A 15,688-nucleotide genomic window follows, 5' to 3' on the forward strand; every position below is an offset into this window, starting at 1 on the left:
TTTTAATATCAATAGACTCGATTAACCTATAAAATGGAACAGACTAAGAAAATGGATACAAAAGCAGGATCCATCCTTTTGCTTTATAAAAGAAACACACTTAAACCTCAAAGACAAACATTGCCAAAGAGTAAAGTGTTGGAAAAAGATTTTCCTATCAAATGGACCTAAACAGCACACATGTATAGGTATCCTAATAGTGAACAAAATAGACTTCAAAGTAAAGACAATCAGAATGGATGAAGAAGGACACTTGATACTCGTAACAGGAAAAATCCATCAAGATGAAGACTCAATCCTGAACATCTATGCCCCAAATAGAAGAACACCCACGCATGTATAAGAAGCATCACTAAAGCTTAAATTGCTTTACAAGAATAGTAGGAGACTTCAACACTCCACTCTCCGCAGTGGTCAGGTCATCCAAACAGAAACTTAACAGAGAAATGAGACAACTAACAGATGTCTTGACATAAATGGACTCAACAGACATCTACAGAACATTCCACCCAAACACAAAAGAATATACCTTCTTCTCAGTACCTCACAGAACCTTTCTAACATGGACCACAAACATGTTAACAAAGCAAACCTCGACACACAAAAAAAATGGAATAACCCCCTGAGTCTTATCAGATTACCATTTTTAAATTTAGGATTTAACAACACTAATCACAGAAAGCCTAAAAACTCATGGAAATTGAACAGTGCTCTATTAAACCACCCCTAGGTCAAGGAAGAAATAAAGAAATTAAATACTTTGTAGAATTCAACAAAAATGATGGGACAGAATACCCAAATCTATGGGACACTATGAAAGCAGTGCTAAGATGAAATATCATAGCGCTAAGTGCCTACATAAAGAAGGTGGAGAAAACTCACACCAGTTACTTACCAGCACACCTGAAAGCTCTAGAACAAAAAGAAGCAGACTCACCCAGGAGGAGTAGGAGATAGGAAATAATCAAATTGAGGGCTGAAGTCAATAAAATACCAAAATTAAATCAAGACCAGATGAACAATTCAAGGTAGCTTATAACCTGCAAGGAAAGAGAAGAAGTCATCAAAAGCCTTCCAACCAAAAAGAGCCCATGGAAAGACAGTTTCAGTTCAGAATTCTGTCAGAACCAAGAAGTAATAACTATACTCCTCAAAGGGTTCCACATAATAGAAACAGAAATAAGATTGCCAAACCCTTTTTATGAAGCTACAGTTACCCTTATACCAAACCACACAAAGATTCAAACAAGGAGAATTCCAGACCCATCTCACTGATGAACATACATGCAAAACTACTCAATAAAATACTAGCAAATCAAATCCAAGGACACATCAAAAAAATCGTCTACCATGATGAAGTCATCCTTCATCTCACAGATGCAAGGATGGTTCAACATACAAAAATCTATTCAGGGTCCTGCCCTCTTTAAGTTCCTACCATGACATCCTTTAATAGTGAACAACAATATGGCAGTATAAGCCAAATTATCTCTTTTCTCCCAATCTTGCATTTTGGTCATCGTGTTTCATCACAACAGAAACCCTAATTAAGACACCACATTCGGTTGATATGTATGAGAGACCTGCTCTTCTCTAAAGTTAAACAAAGAAGAGAGATTTGGGGGAAGGTTGGGACAGAGAGCAATGGTGGGAGGAAACACTGCAATCAAGATGAAAGAAGAATAAATAAAAGACAAATGAAAGAGAGGAATGAGGAAAACTGAGGGAAGATTGGGTCAAGGAAAGATGAAAACTTAGCAGGGCAAATGACAAATCTTGTGGCTCTATCTCAGGTATATGGGCTTTATTTCCAAAGGGTTTAGAAAGTTCTGTACCTGCTGAAGCATTAGTCTAATTGACATTTAACAATAAGAAATCAGGAGTCAGAGAGCAGGGTAAGAAACTGAAAGATCAGAGAAGCAGTTAACCAGCAACTTGTGACTACCACCTCTTCAGTCTCTCCATGTTAGTAAAGTGCTAATATTCTCTTAGGCCTGCCTTAGGAATCCTGACTCCTATCTGTCCAGAGTCCTCCAAACCTCTATGGTAAATTTTGGTCAGGTAGTGATTAGCTCTGCTGTAATGCTAAGCAAGCTTTATTATCAGAATATAATCAAAATATCACGCATTTCCCTATTTGTCTAATTAAAAATGAAGGTTTTAACTAACACAGTAAAGCTATATACACTAAATACATTAACTATATATAAGATATAAAGGGGAGAATTATACTAACAATGTCCAATCCATTTGCATTTGGTAAATTTAGAGAAAATGTTTGATCATCTATCCTATCCTAAAGTACTTTTTATCCTAACTGGTATTACTAACCTTAAATAATGTTTCTGCCTCTTAGCCTTATATGCATTATACATTTTTTAATTCTTTTTTTTCAATTTGTTAACATGCATAATTACAATTATTGAGCTTTTAGCTCCATCAGAGAACTCAGAGGGATATAATATTCCCTGAGTAAACAGGAAGTATAAAGCAAACAACATTTAAAATGAAGAAACAACACCACCTGTGTTTGTAAAATAAATTTTTGTCAGGCTATAGTGGTGCATGCCTTTAATTCCAGCACTTTCACAGCAGAGGCAGATATATCTCACTAAGTTAGAGGCCAGCCTGTTCTACAAAGTGAATTCCAGGAAAGCCAGAGGAATGTGTCTTTAAAAAAAAAAAAGGAAACAAAATGTCTTTTTGTTTCACCTTGAAAACACACCTAACATGATTATAATAAGTGACTGTTAGGCCAATTTATTCTTTTGAAGAGGATATTTTATTTGGATGATGTGTTATTTTTTAGATACCTCAGTTGTCTAGTGGTTTTTAGATTCCTTAGTTCAATGTTTTCATACTTTTGTAAAGACAAAACAAAACTCTGCCGGAACCCTACCTTTATGAAGATTTATTATTGGAAATTATATTTAATCAAAAGGAAGACATCTGTTAATCTTACGAATTAGTTAAGATTGAATGGTAATGCTCTCTGATGAACTACTGTTTCTTTTACTCAAGGGATTTTTTATTTATTTATTTATTTATTTATTTACTTATTTATTAAAGATTTCTGTCTCCTCCCTGCCACCACCTCCCATTTCCCTCCCCCTTCCCCCAGTCAACTCCCCCTCCATCATCAGCCCGAAGAGCAGTCTCAAGAGATCTTTTTGTTTGAAGCTAATCTTTAAGGATTGAAGTGGTATCTATAACTTTATTCCCCAATTTAATACATATCTTGGTTTTTATTCTGAATGCAATGTATCTTTAAACCATACAGGTTGGTTTAATTTAGCAGGGCTTTTTTATTATCTAATGTCTCCCCACAGCTGTTGTTTCCTTTTTACTAGCATTTAAAACTGTAAAAATTAATAATCTATTCTGTAACCTATCTTTATGGCCTTAATTCCTCCTTTCTGCTAACTGAGCATATATTTTAAGATGCCTGATGAAGTGTTAATCTAATTAATCTTTTCAATCCCAAAACAACCTAAAAATTGTTTAAAATCTGCTTTCTGCTACATGGCATAGAGCAGAATATGTGGATTGTGCCCTATCTACCTGTCTACCACACTGCACACCTGAGAAATCTCTGCACATCAGAAACTCCTTTTGTCCCCTGGAACTAAGCTTCACTGGATCCCACCATTGCAGCTAGTGGTAACACCATGTTAAAAGCACTCTACTCTACTATTGCTCTACCAGGTCCTAAACAATTTGTAATCTTTATAACACAAACCTGAAACTGGAATGCAATATTCAGAACTTCTAGAAACTAAACCTTCAGTTTTCTAATCTCTCTTCCCACTGCACAGCAAAAGCAGTGCCCATGTGTGTACTCTGGACAGAGATACAACCAGCATCATTTCCTTCCATTCCAGGGCTGCAGTATTTCTATACACAAAGAGGCTCAGAGAACAAGCACCACTGCCTACATGAACCACATGGACCAACATAACTGCAGTCTATCTCATGGTACTTCCCAGTCTCAGCAGAAATGACATTTCAACAGAACTGCTCTGAACATGCCCCACTCATTACAGGATTGCTTATGGTCTTCCTTACCACCCCCTACAGCAGAGACAGAAGAGAATCATGGAAAGAACTGACAAACTGTCTGCCCACTAGTACTCTTGATGTCTAACCCTGCTCAGAATTCCTCACTGGATAGGGCCACCTAGCCTAGCCTCTCACTATTAGCAGCTCCTCTACAGGAGGATCAGAGATCAAATGACTCAGACAGCACAATCCTTCCATCCAGTTCTGCCCTCCCAGCCCAGCAGACAGGGCCCCAGTTTAGACAGTTTGTATTAAGTACACATTTTTCCACTCTACTAGAGCACATCCTCTTTCTCATCTAAAGCACAGGGTCCTTTGTGTGCACATTCCATTACATATCCACTTTCCAGTTCAGCATCCCATTGGCTCAGAGATGGAAAATCCTACAGACAAACAGGTCACATTCATAACGTAACTACTGTTAGAGTGTAACTGTGGTTACTCTATAACTGTTGTTAAAATAGAACAGACCAGGAATTAAAAAACAATCCAGGGATCTTAGGGCTTGGAGGCAGCAAGGAGAATGTAAATATGATGTAGTTGTCATCTCAAAAACTATTTTGAAATCTTGGTTTTTTTTTTTTTTTTTTTTTTTTTTTGAGACAGGGTTTCTCTGTGGCTTTGGAGCCTGTCCTGGAACTCGCTCTGTAGACCAGGCTGGTCTCGAACTCACAGAGATCCGCCTGCCTCTGCCTCCCGAGTGCTGGGATTAAAGGCGTGCGCCACCATCGCCCAGCTATTTTGAAATCTTGGGACAGACTTTATGGTCATATACTGCAGAGACTAGGGATTTGTATTAGAGCACAGTAAAAATTTTTCATGTATTTTCTCTAAAGATCAATGTCTTAATAGAGAAAAGTCCTGTTAAGTAGAGCCACAACATTTTGCCCAGATCTTCTATTGTAGATGAACTACTGTAAGTATAGCAATTAGGTTTAAAGATAAGGTCACTCCCTTTCCCAGTTTCCTTTTGGCACTGGTCTGTGGACTGCAAACAATGGTCAATCAGGACATTCATAGAGCATCTACAGTTGACTACCTGATTTCACATAGCTAACCTCAACTACTTATGAAGGAGGAAAGTTTTCACCCTCAGTCCAGCCTCTCCTTTTCTGCACTGTGTCTCCACCAGCTTCAATAAACTCTTCCTCCTACTGTAGTCTGAGGACAGAAGGAATGCTCCACATGCAAATCCTTTCCCTGCAACTGCAATGCATAGTCAACTACATGACTCTCATTTATAATTTTAAAACTGTGAGGTGGTGCAATCATTTTTAAAGGAGTTTTGAAAGTCTAGTGTACAGGACAGCAAGGTCATTGCCCTGGACAGCAGCAGACCAAGGCCACCTGCATCAACATAAGAGAACTTGTTTCAGAAACTATTTTTCTAACAGGGTGGAAATGCAGCTGTTCTAGAATTAATATAACTTTCATTGAGAAATCACTTCACACACTGACAGTGGCAAACTGTAATGCCTCCTTGAAAGGCTTGATAAAGGTTGTTCTTTGATATCTGGAATCAACAGTGGATTCTTTGTAATAGTTTGGAGCCAAATATCTGGACAACCCAGTTGAGCAAAGTGTACCCTAGCATCCTAAACTCTAACAGCCCTGAATAAAACACATTTATCTTTTGGGTTATTAAGAGGCAGTCCTCCCTCAGCTAATTCTACTTTGTGAGACTGAACTATTTCCAAGGCATTGGCAAATCCTTTATATCACCAATTCTCCTCTTCTACGTTGCAGCTAAAAGTGCTGCGCTACCCAACTGGTGAGATGCCTTGATACCATCCACATAGTTAAACTTAAATGGAGATTGTATGTAAAGTTAAATGCAAAGTGCGCAATATCGAGAAGATTCTGAAGAACCTAGGCTTCACTGACTTTGGCATATTGAAGTTGACAAGATGTTTGTACACACAGCACCCTGCTCCCAATTCTTTAAGCGGATTAAACCCAAAGCGTAAAGTTATTCAGAGGTCTGTCCCTAGGTCTAGGAATTAACAGGACCACGTGGGACTTCACAATGCAGAGAATCTGGCGGCAGGTTCCCACGCGTATCCTGGGAGGATGCACCATGCTGTCTCCCGCACCTCACCCTCTGCTCCTCCCCATCTGGAGACAGCGTTCCCCTGCTCACCATGTTGTGGTTTCTCAGCTCGCCAAAGCTCTCAGTTTATCAACTTCCTGCAGCAGTAACTTCACCGGAACACAGAAAACAAATGGCGCCAGCTCCTCTGCAAAATCGAGACTGAATGCGGTGCCCGGAAGAGCCCTGCACAACATCTGACTGGCAGGTCACCTGGAGGGCCTGATTGGCTAGTGAGGGAGGCCTGAGTGACAAGAACACCTCCCACAGGACTGAAGTGCGCTTCACAAGACAGCACAGAGACTTTGGGCCTCTCCAGCCACCTGAGTCAAAGATCTTTTCTTGATTGGCCGAGATATGCATTTCAATAGCACTTGCCCCGGTTATAAAAGCCGACACCATCATAATCTTGCACTCCACAGGAACTTTCCCTTTTACCTCCAGAATACGACCTGGCCAGTTAGCTTGTACAGTGCACTGTGCTGTGCTAGGTGGGTGTAGGGGTTCCCTGTCCCACAGGGGAAAGATGCCCAGAACATTAACAGCTAAAGAGAGTTTTAAGGTCACAAAAGGAGATGTTAGTTCTGTGGCTTCATGCTGAGGTCAGATGAACTGAAGATATTTTTTACATGGTTTTCACAGGGATTCACACAACGGAAAAGAGAAAAGGAGGAACCAGATCTCAAACAAGATGACTGATCTTTCCCCCATCAGAAGGCTGGATGATGGCTCCATTGCTTTATGGGTTTTATTACTGGAATTTGAAGCAAACTTCAGGAAAATGAATAATAATAAAAAGAGTAGTGTTCATGGAAATGGGAATATGTAGAGAATAATGGCGCTAGAAGGAACTGCAGTATTCAAGATTCTCTACATGAACAGGATTGGTAGAATGAATCTCAACATGTATGTAAAAAGTGGGCTTAGTATAATGTTTCACAAGCTGTGTTTCAGGTTGTCTAAAAATAGCTACTTAAAAATGACAATTAAAGAATTCCGTAGATTGCTTCTCAGCCTTTTCCCAAAGATCAAGTGAAGAATCCAGTAGTTGTTCAGCCCATGAGGCTTGATGTCTCAACTGATCTTAAGTATTCACCGAAATTTCAAAGAAGTAGTCTCTAGTACTAGTAAAGGAATGAGCTTGGTAGCCAGAGCAAGTTGATAAAAAAGAGACTTTTCTACTTCAATGTACTTTATATGCAATTGCTGCTACCAGAAGGTGAGAAGGTTAAAATTAGATCATAATCTTGTTTGATTCAGATTTTCTTGCTTTTGTGATTTCAAGACAGGATTTTTCTTTGTAGGTGTGGAACTCATTCGGTAGGCCAGACTGGTCTCAAACTCAGAAAATCCCAGTGCCTCTTGTTGTACCCAGATTATGACCACCAGAGAGAGACCACCAGATAGGTCCAGACTGTAATAAGCAAGGTTTAATCAGCATAATGCAAACATGTTTGGAACTCATCTCCACCCCCATTACAGCAAGGTAGAGAGGAGTTGTATCTCCTCTGTGGGGTAAGCTTTTAAAGCCTTAACTACAAAGAGAATCTTTGATGTTGCCTTGGCAAGGGTACAAGGACTTTTGCTCCCTCCCATTCTGTAAAGTCAGCTTACTCCTTGTTCTTAGAGCAAGGCCACTGTCCTTGAGTTAGGCCATCTTTAACAGCCTGTACCAGGTGGCTGGCTGGGCTGACCTAGGTGACCTTCTGCTTGGAATCTTGCAGGTGGGAGAGGGGAATTCCACTATCTTCCTGAGAAAACATTCTGCTAGGAAATTTCTTCTCTTCCCTTTGATAAGAAGGGGTGAGGGTCCCACACCTCTTGCTCCTGTGTCAAGGTGTTAAAGGTGTGCATGCCCACCAAGCAGCTAAAGGTGGGTCCTATTATTTCAAGCTATCCAGATTAGTGGAGGATTTTCCCATTCCAAAATCTTTAAGTAAAATCTCTCTCAGGTATAATTAATTCTTTGTGTATTGATTAATTCCAGAGGTAGTCAGTTTGACCACCAAAAATAGCCATTTCTACAGCCAAGACAAAAGAAATGAAAACAAAATTATTCTTGCTGGAGGCACAAAGTGCAAGGGAGTTATTTTCAAAACAGTGTTTTTCCTCAACAAAGGAAGAATGGGGATTTTCCTTAGGATGTCTGAACACACTCATGATATGTTCTTCCTTTTCTTAAGCATGCTAAATTAACAAATCCACTAGTGAACATGATTCCAATGTAAAAACTGATATTTAGGGACATTCTTACCACGAAGTCTTTTAGGAACATATTTAAATTAGACAAATAACGGAAAGAAATGTCTTTGGCATGTTCATATTTTACCATAAGGTCTTACTTGAAATTCAAGTAGATGACATTGTGAAAAGTTGATTGTCAATCTTGATGATCAATCTAAAAGATAACTGTACCAACACCATATATCTCACAGACACAAAAGATAGAGAACACTAAACCAGAAAACTTCAAGGAAAAGTCACCTAAAGCCCTCTATACAGTGCTCCTGGATGAACGGTTATGATGATCTCTGTTACTCTCAGAGCAAAGCTGGTTTTGCTCTGAGCAGGGTGGCAAGACAGAAGGCCACAGCTGCTTCCATGCAAGGTAAGAAGGAGTCCATTTTAACTAGACCTGGCTTGCTGTCTGTCTCGAGGTCAGGACATCACTGTAGAGAATTTCATTTTTTCTTTTTTCTAACCTTAAAAAATCTTTAGTTAAGCCGGGCGGTGGTGGCGCACGCCTTTAATCCCAGCACTCGGGAGGCAGAGGCAGGCGGATCTCTGTGAGTTCGAGACCAGCCTGGTCTACAATAGCTAGATCCAGGACAGGCTCCAAAACCACAGAGAAACCCTGTCTCGAAAAACCAAAAAAAAAAAAAAATCTTTAGTTATATAGTGTTTTGCTTGCATGTGCCTATGCACAGTACCTACAGAGGGCAGAAGAAGGGATGAGATACCTGGGACTTGAATCAGAACAAATGGTGAGCTAGCATGCAGGTGCTAGGAATGGAATCAGGGTCTTCTGTGAAAACACCCAGTGATGAGCCATCTATCTAGGCCCTCTTTTTAATTTAAAATTAATCTTTAAAAATTGTTAATCAAAAGAAAATACATCACTTTTTTATTTCTTTATTCCATCCCTGCCACAATTCCCTTCCAACTTCACCCTTGTTAAGTGTGGGTAAATATGTATGCTGAAATACATAAATATGTTATACCCAAATCTGCAAAGTCTCCAAAAAGCCAACAAGGAGATCACATCCTATACATAAAGGCAAAGAGCCTTTATTTTATGCAAGTTTGCAAACTCGGTCTCTCTGCATGTCCTGTGTATTGGAATAACTGGAGAGCCCTGAGCTGAGTTAGAGTTTGGTTTTTATAGTAGTAAATGTGGGGATGAGGGGATTCTAAAATTCAGGACCCCTGATTGGCTGACATTTGCCTAGGGGTGTCCTGGTGAGTGTGTGCTGGCAGATGATCCTATCTAAAATGGTTGGAATGCTAGGCATTTCCTTTGGATGGTCTATTTGGGTGGTGCTTGGGTAATCTCAGTTTATATTGATATGGATTTTTGTAAATTGATACAAATTCACAGTTGTTTTGTTAGAAAATTATTGGTTTTTAATCTCAATCAAAGTATTGTACCTATATACCTTATATAACAATTCAATGCAAATGTGTAGGCCTTTAAAGTTATTATATCAACTAATTAGAATATCATGAAATATAAATTAGTAGTCTTCAATTATAATCCATCTTGTAGTTATATTAGGTATATTTTCATGGTCAAGCTGAGATATATTTTAGATAGTCCATGACAATTAGGCATGACTTACCATGGGTATGTTTTTCTCTGTAAATGGGACCAAAAAAAGGGAGTAGAAGTTTATGTTCTCTCTTTGTTAGTCAGAGCTGGTGCAATCCTGGCTGTTGGTCATCATAGCTCTTGGGAGAATTACATGACAGGAGCATCTAGAACAGTGGCATCTACCTAGTTCTCTATTTCTGAGTTTATTTTTCCTTTGAACCCTGAATAAATTGTTAAATACACTTTTGTGGGTTCTCACTTTAATAGGAAGCATGGTGGTGTGCACGCAGACTTGGTACTAAAGAAAGAGCTGAGAGCGCTACCTCCAAATCACCAGGCAGCAGGTAGTGAAAAATACTTATATGTCCCTTGACCCAAGAATGAACAAGGAAAGTGGGCTACATTTACATAACTGAGTACTACACAGTAAAATAATGACATCTTGAAATTTGCAGGCAAATGGATGGATCTAGAAAACACTATATTGATTGAGGCAACCCAGACCCTGAAAGAAAAATTGTATGTATTAATTCATAAGTAACATGTAGACATAAAGTGAAGAAACACCAGCCTAAAATTCACAATTCCAGAGAACCTAGACAACATGAGGACATTAAAAGAGGCATACATGAATCTAGTATACATGGGAAGTAGAAAAAGACAAAATCATGACTTCTGTTAGTGCTCAAACACAGTTGTGGTTGTTTATACAGCTTGTTCCCACATAATAGAAAAGAACTTTTTCAATCCTGCTATTGACATGATATTTTTATGAATTCTGATGTCATCATCACATTTCCAAAAATATTATTCAGTTTCTACATTTCCTTATGCTAGAGGACCTGACAGACCCATATGGGATCTAATGTGTGAGATATAGACAAAGCCTATTCCTGATTATATCTTGAACCTGAAAAAACAATGGAGTCAATTCTACATCATCTGGTATTAATTATGTGGTTTCAATATCCAAAGTTACTTTTTCTGCATATTGCAAATCAATAACTTTGTTGAGAAGTCCTTTAAATTCCCTTAGTACAGAAAATAGAACACTAAGACAAATAACTATTAAAGGGACTAAAGATAATCTAAGATAAACTATAATTATGCTCTAAACCTACATCATCCAAACCTCTCCAGAATCACAAAAGTTCTAATCAATTGATTATTCTTGCAGAAGGCCCAGTGTAGGTGTGGCATTCTTCTGGGAACAACTGTTCACAGTTGTTTAGTCCTGTGCCATTAGGCAGAAATTCACAATGACTGGAAAGGTTACCGAGAAGTTTCTTTATGTCATGGGGACTAGAAAGCAGAGAGAAGGAATACACGAAAGGCCAGGGAAATATATAACTTGCACGGCACATCTCCAGTGACCTACTTCCTCCAACTATACTCTAAAGATCACACTAACCCCAAATGGTACCACCATCTGGGAAAAACAAGTCAATAAGCATGTGAACTATGGGCTCAATTCAATTTCAAACTCTAACCATGGCAATGAACTCCTAAGCACTAAAGCTAGACTTCACAATTGCTAGCCATTCTGTGTCATCAGTTTATCTAACATCTATCCATCTGTTCACATTGTTTTCATAATCTGCTTTCTAGGAGAGGGCAGTGGGGCATGGGGGATGTTAAAGTCCGTAGTGCAAGAATTAGATACCTGATTTTGGGTTCCCAGCACCCAAATAAAATGTCAGGTTCTGGATGCCTATGCCTGTAATTCCAGGTCAGGGGAAGAAGCAGACAAGAAGATTCCTGGAATTTATTGATTAATTAGAGTAGGAGAATTTGAGCGCTCCACTTTGAGATACTGTCTCAAAAAAATTAGAAAGACAGATTGATAGGTACATAGATAGGTAGGGAGATAAAGCACTTGGAGTCCAATCTCACGGCTACATGGAACTATCTGACAAACTAAACCAAAACTAAACAATGCTGACAGAATATCTGTAGTTGAGAGGCCTGAGAAGACAGGTGAGATTTTCTTGTAAGAAGAAGGAACTCAGTTTGAGCCCAAGAATCCATGCTGAAGAGAAAACGAAAAAAGTCACAAGGACTTTTAACACTAGTAATGGGAAAGGGACATGGAGACAAATGAGTACCTGGGGCTTGTTGGTCAGCTAGCCTAGTCTACTTGGAAAGTTACAAAGCAATCAGAGACCCTATCTGAAAAGAAATAGAAAATAAAAGTTTGATCAAATCAAAGGCCTGAAACCAGAGATTCACTTCTGTCTTCCAAATATATACACACACATATATACAATCACATACTTATATTTCCACAAGTATATACACACAGAATGCCCAAACATACACACACAGTTGTACAATAGCACATACAAATTCATACAATAGTACATACAATTCATTGCTAGCTCTGACTGTGTCTTTCTATGGTTATTTATGCTGGTTTATATTTGTAACACACATGCTCAGCTTTGAGTAGGTCTGATGTAAAAATGATATCAGCTTCATGACAGGTTTTGAATATTTTGCAAAGCAAATCTCATGTACAAGGAACATCTGTGGTGGGGTGATTATTCTGTTGTATACTCTGAAGAATTGTCACTCAATTTGCTTAAATAAAGCAATGACTGGCCAGCAGATAGGCATGAGACAGAGGGAGCATGTCTAGATTGTGTCATGCTAATAAATGTTTTACTATGTGGAGAATATGTGTTAACTTAAAAATGTGACAGGTAGTTAGTAATAAGCCTGATATATTGGTCAAGAATTTTCAATTATTAAAAGCCTTAATGTAGTTACTTTGAACTGGTATGTAGGAAAGAAAAGACTGTGAAGGCGTAAGTCACAAACAATGCCACACCAATTCGGGGTTATGATTATTAGGGTGGTATTTATTTAAAGGGGAAAAAACTTACAGATCACTGTCCCAGGCAACAGCCCTCTACGCAACCAGGAAAGGAGTCTAGTCACAGGCGGAGCAGGAAGTGAAGAGAGAGAGGAGAGGGAAGTGGCCGCTTTTTTAAAGGGAGAGAAACCACGCCCCAGTGGGCTGGTACCTCAGCGGTGATAGGCTGGAGGAGTGGGAGGACCTCCCGCAACAAGACTGTTTAAAAATGGCATTCGGGAAGAGCAGAGGCGTTCTGCAGGGCTGGGTTGAAAGCCTCTGTCTAATAGCATCCGCCTTACCCCCAGTTGGGGGGCACCTAGCCAGGGGCTGTCCTCCCTTACTCTAGCCTTGCATGTACTTGGTATTAACCTAGACGCAGAGAGCGGGTCTCGCTCGGGGGTCAGAGAAGGAGGAGAGTGACCAGTCCTGGGCCCTTCCTGCATACCTGGTGGCGACCTGAACTCCAGCCCTGGGGAGTGGGCAGGACCTCTAGCCACGCCTCGCTCCCTGCTTTTCCTCTCCTTCAGCGTTGTCTACTAGCTACTTTTCCTGCTCTCTGTCCCAGGAGACGAACGTTTGAGCCTGAGATGGCAGCCACCCTGCTCATGGCTGGGTCCCAGATCAGACTTAATGCCAATGCCTTCTCGACATTTCTAACCATGTCTCTAATTTCAAGAAGAAAGGCTGGGACTAAATTCCTAGATGCTAAGTAGTGAGGAAGCATTGTGTGATTTCAGGCCCCTGTGACATTTGAAGATATGGCCATGTACTTCACTCAGGAAGAATGGAGACCTCTGGATCCTACACAAAGAGACCTTTACAGGGACGTGATGCAGGAGAATTAAGGAAATGTTGTCTCACTGGACTGTCAGATCAGGAACGAGAACGAAACAACCCGAAAGAAGAGCTTAGTGAAGATGTGGAGTTTGTGACCATGTCCGAAGAGCCTATTGGGGATGCTGAGAAGAACCTGGAAAGCGAAGAAGTCTTTGAAAGTGGGGACAGGTCCGAAAGACAGTGGGGAGAGCTGACCGCAGAGGAGTGGGTCAGCTACCCTCTCCAGCAGGTCACTGACCTGCTGGCCCACAAAGAAGTTCACACAGGCATCCGCTATCACATATGTTCTCTGATGGAGGAAGGTCATTGGTTAAATAAAAAGAAACTGCTTGGCTCTCATTGGTTAGAAGATAGGTGAGAGGAGTAAACATAACAGAACGCAGGGAGTAAGAGGAAGTGAGCTCAGACTCCACAGCTCTCCTCTCAAGAGCAGACGCCTCAGAGAGACGCCATGCTCCCAGCTCCCGGGAAGATGGATGTGATGAAGCTCAGACCCAGGATGGACGTAGGCTAGAATCTTCCCGGTAAGCGCACCTAGCTGTGCTACATAGAATATTAGAAATGGGCTAGTCCAGGTGCGAGAGTTAGCCTAGAAGAGGCTAGATAGAAATGGGCCAAGCAGTGATTAAAAGAATACAGTGTCCGTGTAATTATTTCGGGGCATAAGCTAACCAATCAGGCTGCCGGGGTGCTGGGAACGCAGCCCCGCTGCTCTTTTTACTACAGTTCTCAGTGTGGGGAGGCCTTCAGTCAGATTTCAGACCTCAATCGACACCAAAAGCGCACACGGGACACAGACCCTACAAGTGTTACAAATGCGGCAAGGGCTTCAGCCGCAGCTCCCACCTTATCCAGCATCAGAGAACACACACGGGCGAGCCACCCTATGACGGCAACGAGTGGGGGAAGAGCTTTGGAAGGAGCTCTCACCTCATTCAGCACCAGACAATCCACACCGGGGAAAAGCCGTACCACTGCAACGAGTGCGGGGAGAACTTCAGCCGCATCTCGCACTTGGTCCAGCACCAGCAGAGGCACAGGGGAGAGAAGCCCTACGAGTGCATGGCCTGTGGGAAAAGCTTCAGCCACAGCTCCCATCTGATCACACACCAGAAAATTCACACCGGGGAGAAGCCCTATGAGTGTAACGAGTGCTGGCGAAGCTTCGGGGAGAGGTCAGATCTGATTAAGCACCAGAGGACTCACGCGGGAGAAAAGCCCTACGAGTGTGTGCAGTGTGGAAAGGGGTTTACACAAAGCTCCAACCTCATCACCCATCAAAGAATTCACAGGGGAGTGAAGCCTTACGAATGTACCAAGTGTGACAAGAGTTTCAGCCGGAGCTCAGCTCTTATTAAACACAACAGAGTCCATACCGACTAAGTCCTATATTCCTGAGTAAGAAATGACTCGTGGAGGTAGTTATATTTGATTTGATATCAGTGAGCTTCCTTTAGATTGACTTTCCTTATTGTTGGCCACGTTTTCAAACATGGTAGAATACGACCCCTTTGAAATTCCGACCCACAGCGTTGGGGAAGTTTTCCCCTTCTCCAAAATAGTTAGTTTTCTTCACTGGTTTTATTACAAGAATCGCTTCATCAGAAGCAGCCCCCGTTCCTAGTAACTTGAAAGCTGAAGACCATAGGACAAGATGCTGGTGGATGCTTAGTCCTGGAAATGGAGTAGGTTTTTAAAAAGTTGTTTTTTCCTCTCGTATCTTTGGCCCCAAAAGACTGTAGTGGGAATGTAGAACTGGACTAGGGTGGCCGCAGCTGCTCTGGAAGAAGGCATGCGGACTTGTCCTGGGTAGCCACTGTTCACACACCGCAGTGGCCGGGCTCATGCACTTCCCTTCCAAAGGGCTTTTTCCTTGAGTAGCTCATATTGGTACCTTGCCTTCTTGTGCACAGGATTCTGCACGCTGAAAGCAGTGACTGAATCACTTCCCTTGTTTCTCACTTGTATATAGCTTGCACGCTTTTGAAAGCTACCCGAAGACACAGTGTGAAAGGAGAAGGGTACAAGGTTGAGG

The 15,688-nt window shown here is 41.0% G+C and overlaps 1 protein-coding gene across 1 annotated transcript; it reads left to right on the forward strand.

The window, feature by feature from the left end:
* The first annotated feature begins 13,600 nt into the window (after positions 1-13,600).
* LOC121458798 (zinc finger protein 436-like) lies at positions 13,601-15,036 on the forward strand. The gene is made up of 2 exons (XM_041668147.1): positions 13,601-13,955; positions 14,435-15,036. The coding sequence occupies exons 1-2, from the start codon at positions 13,601-13,603 to the stop codon at positions 15,034-15,036; spliced, it is 957 nt and encodes a 318-aa protein (XP_041524081.1).
* The last annotated feature ends 652 nt before the right edge of the window (positions 15,037-15,688 follow it).

This window comes from Microtus oregoni, unplaced genomic scaffold (genome assembly GCF_018167655.1).
Source record: "Microtus oregoni isolate MIOR12 unplaced genomic scaffold, Mior012 000018F_ref0000195, whole genome shotgun sequence".
Taxonomy (NCBI): Eukaryota; Metazoa; Chordata; class Mammalia; order Rodentia; family Cricetidae; genus Microtus; species Microtus oregoni.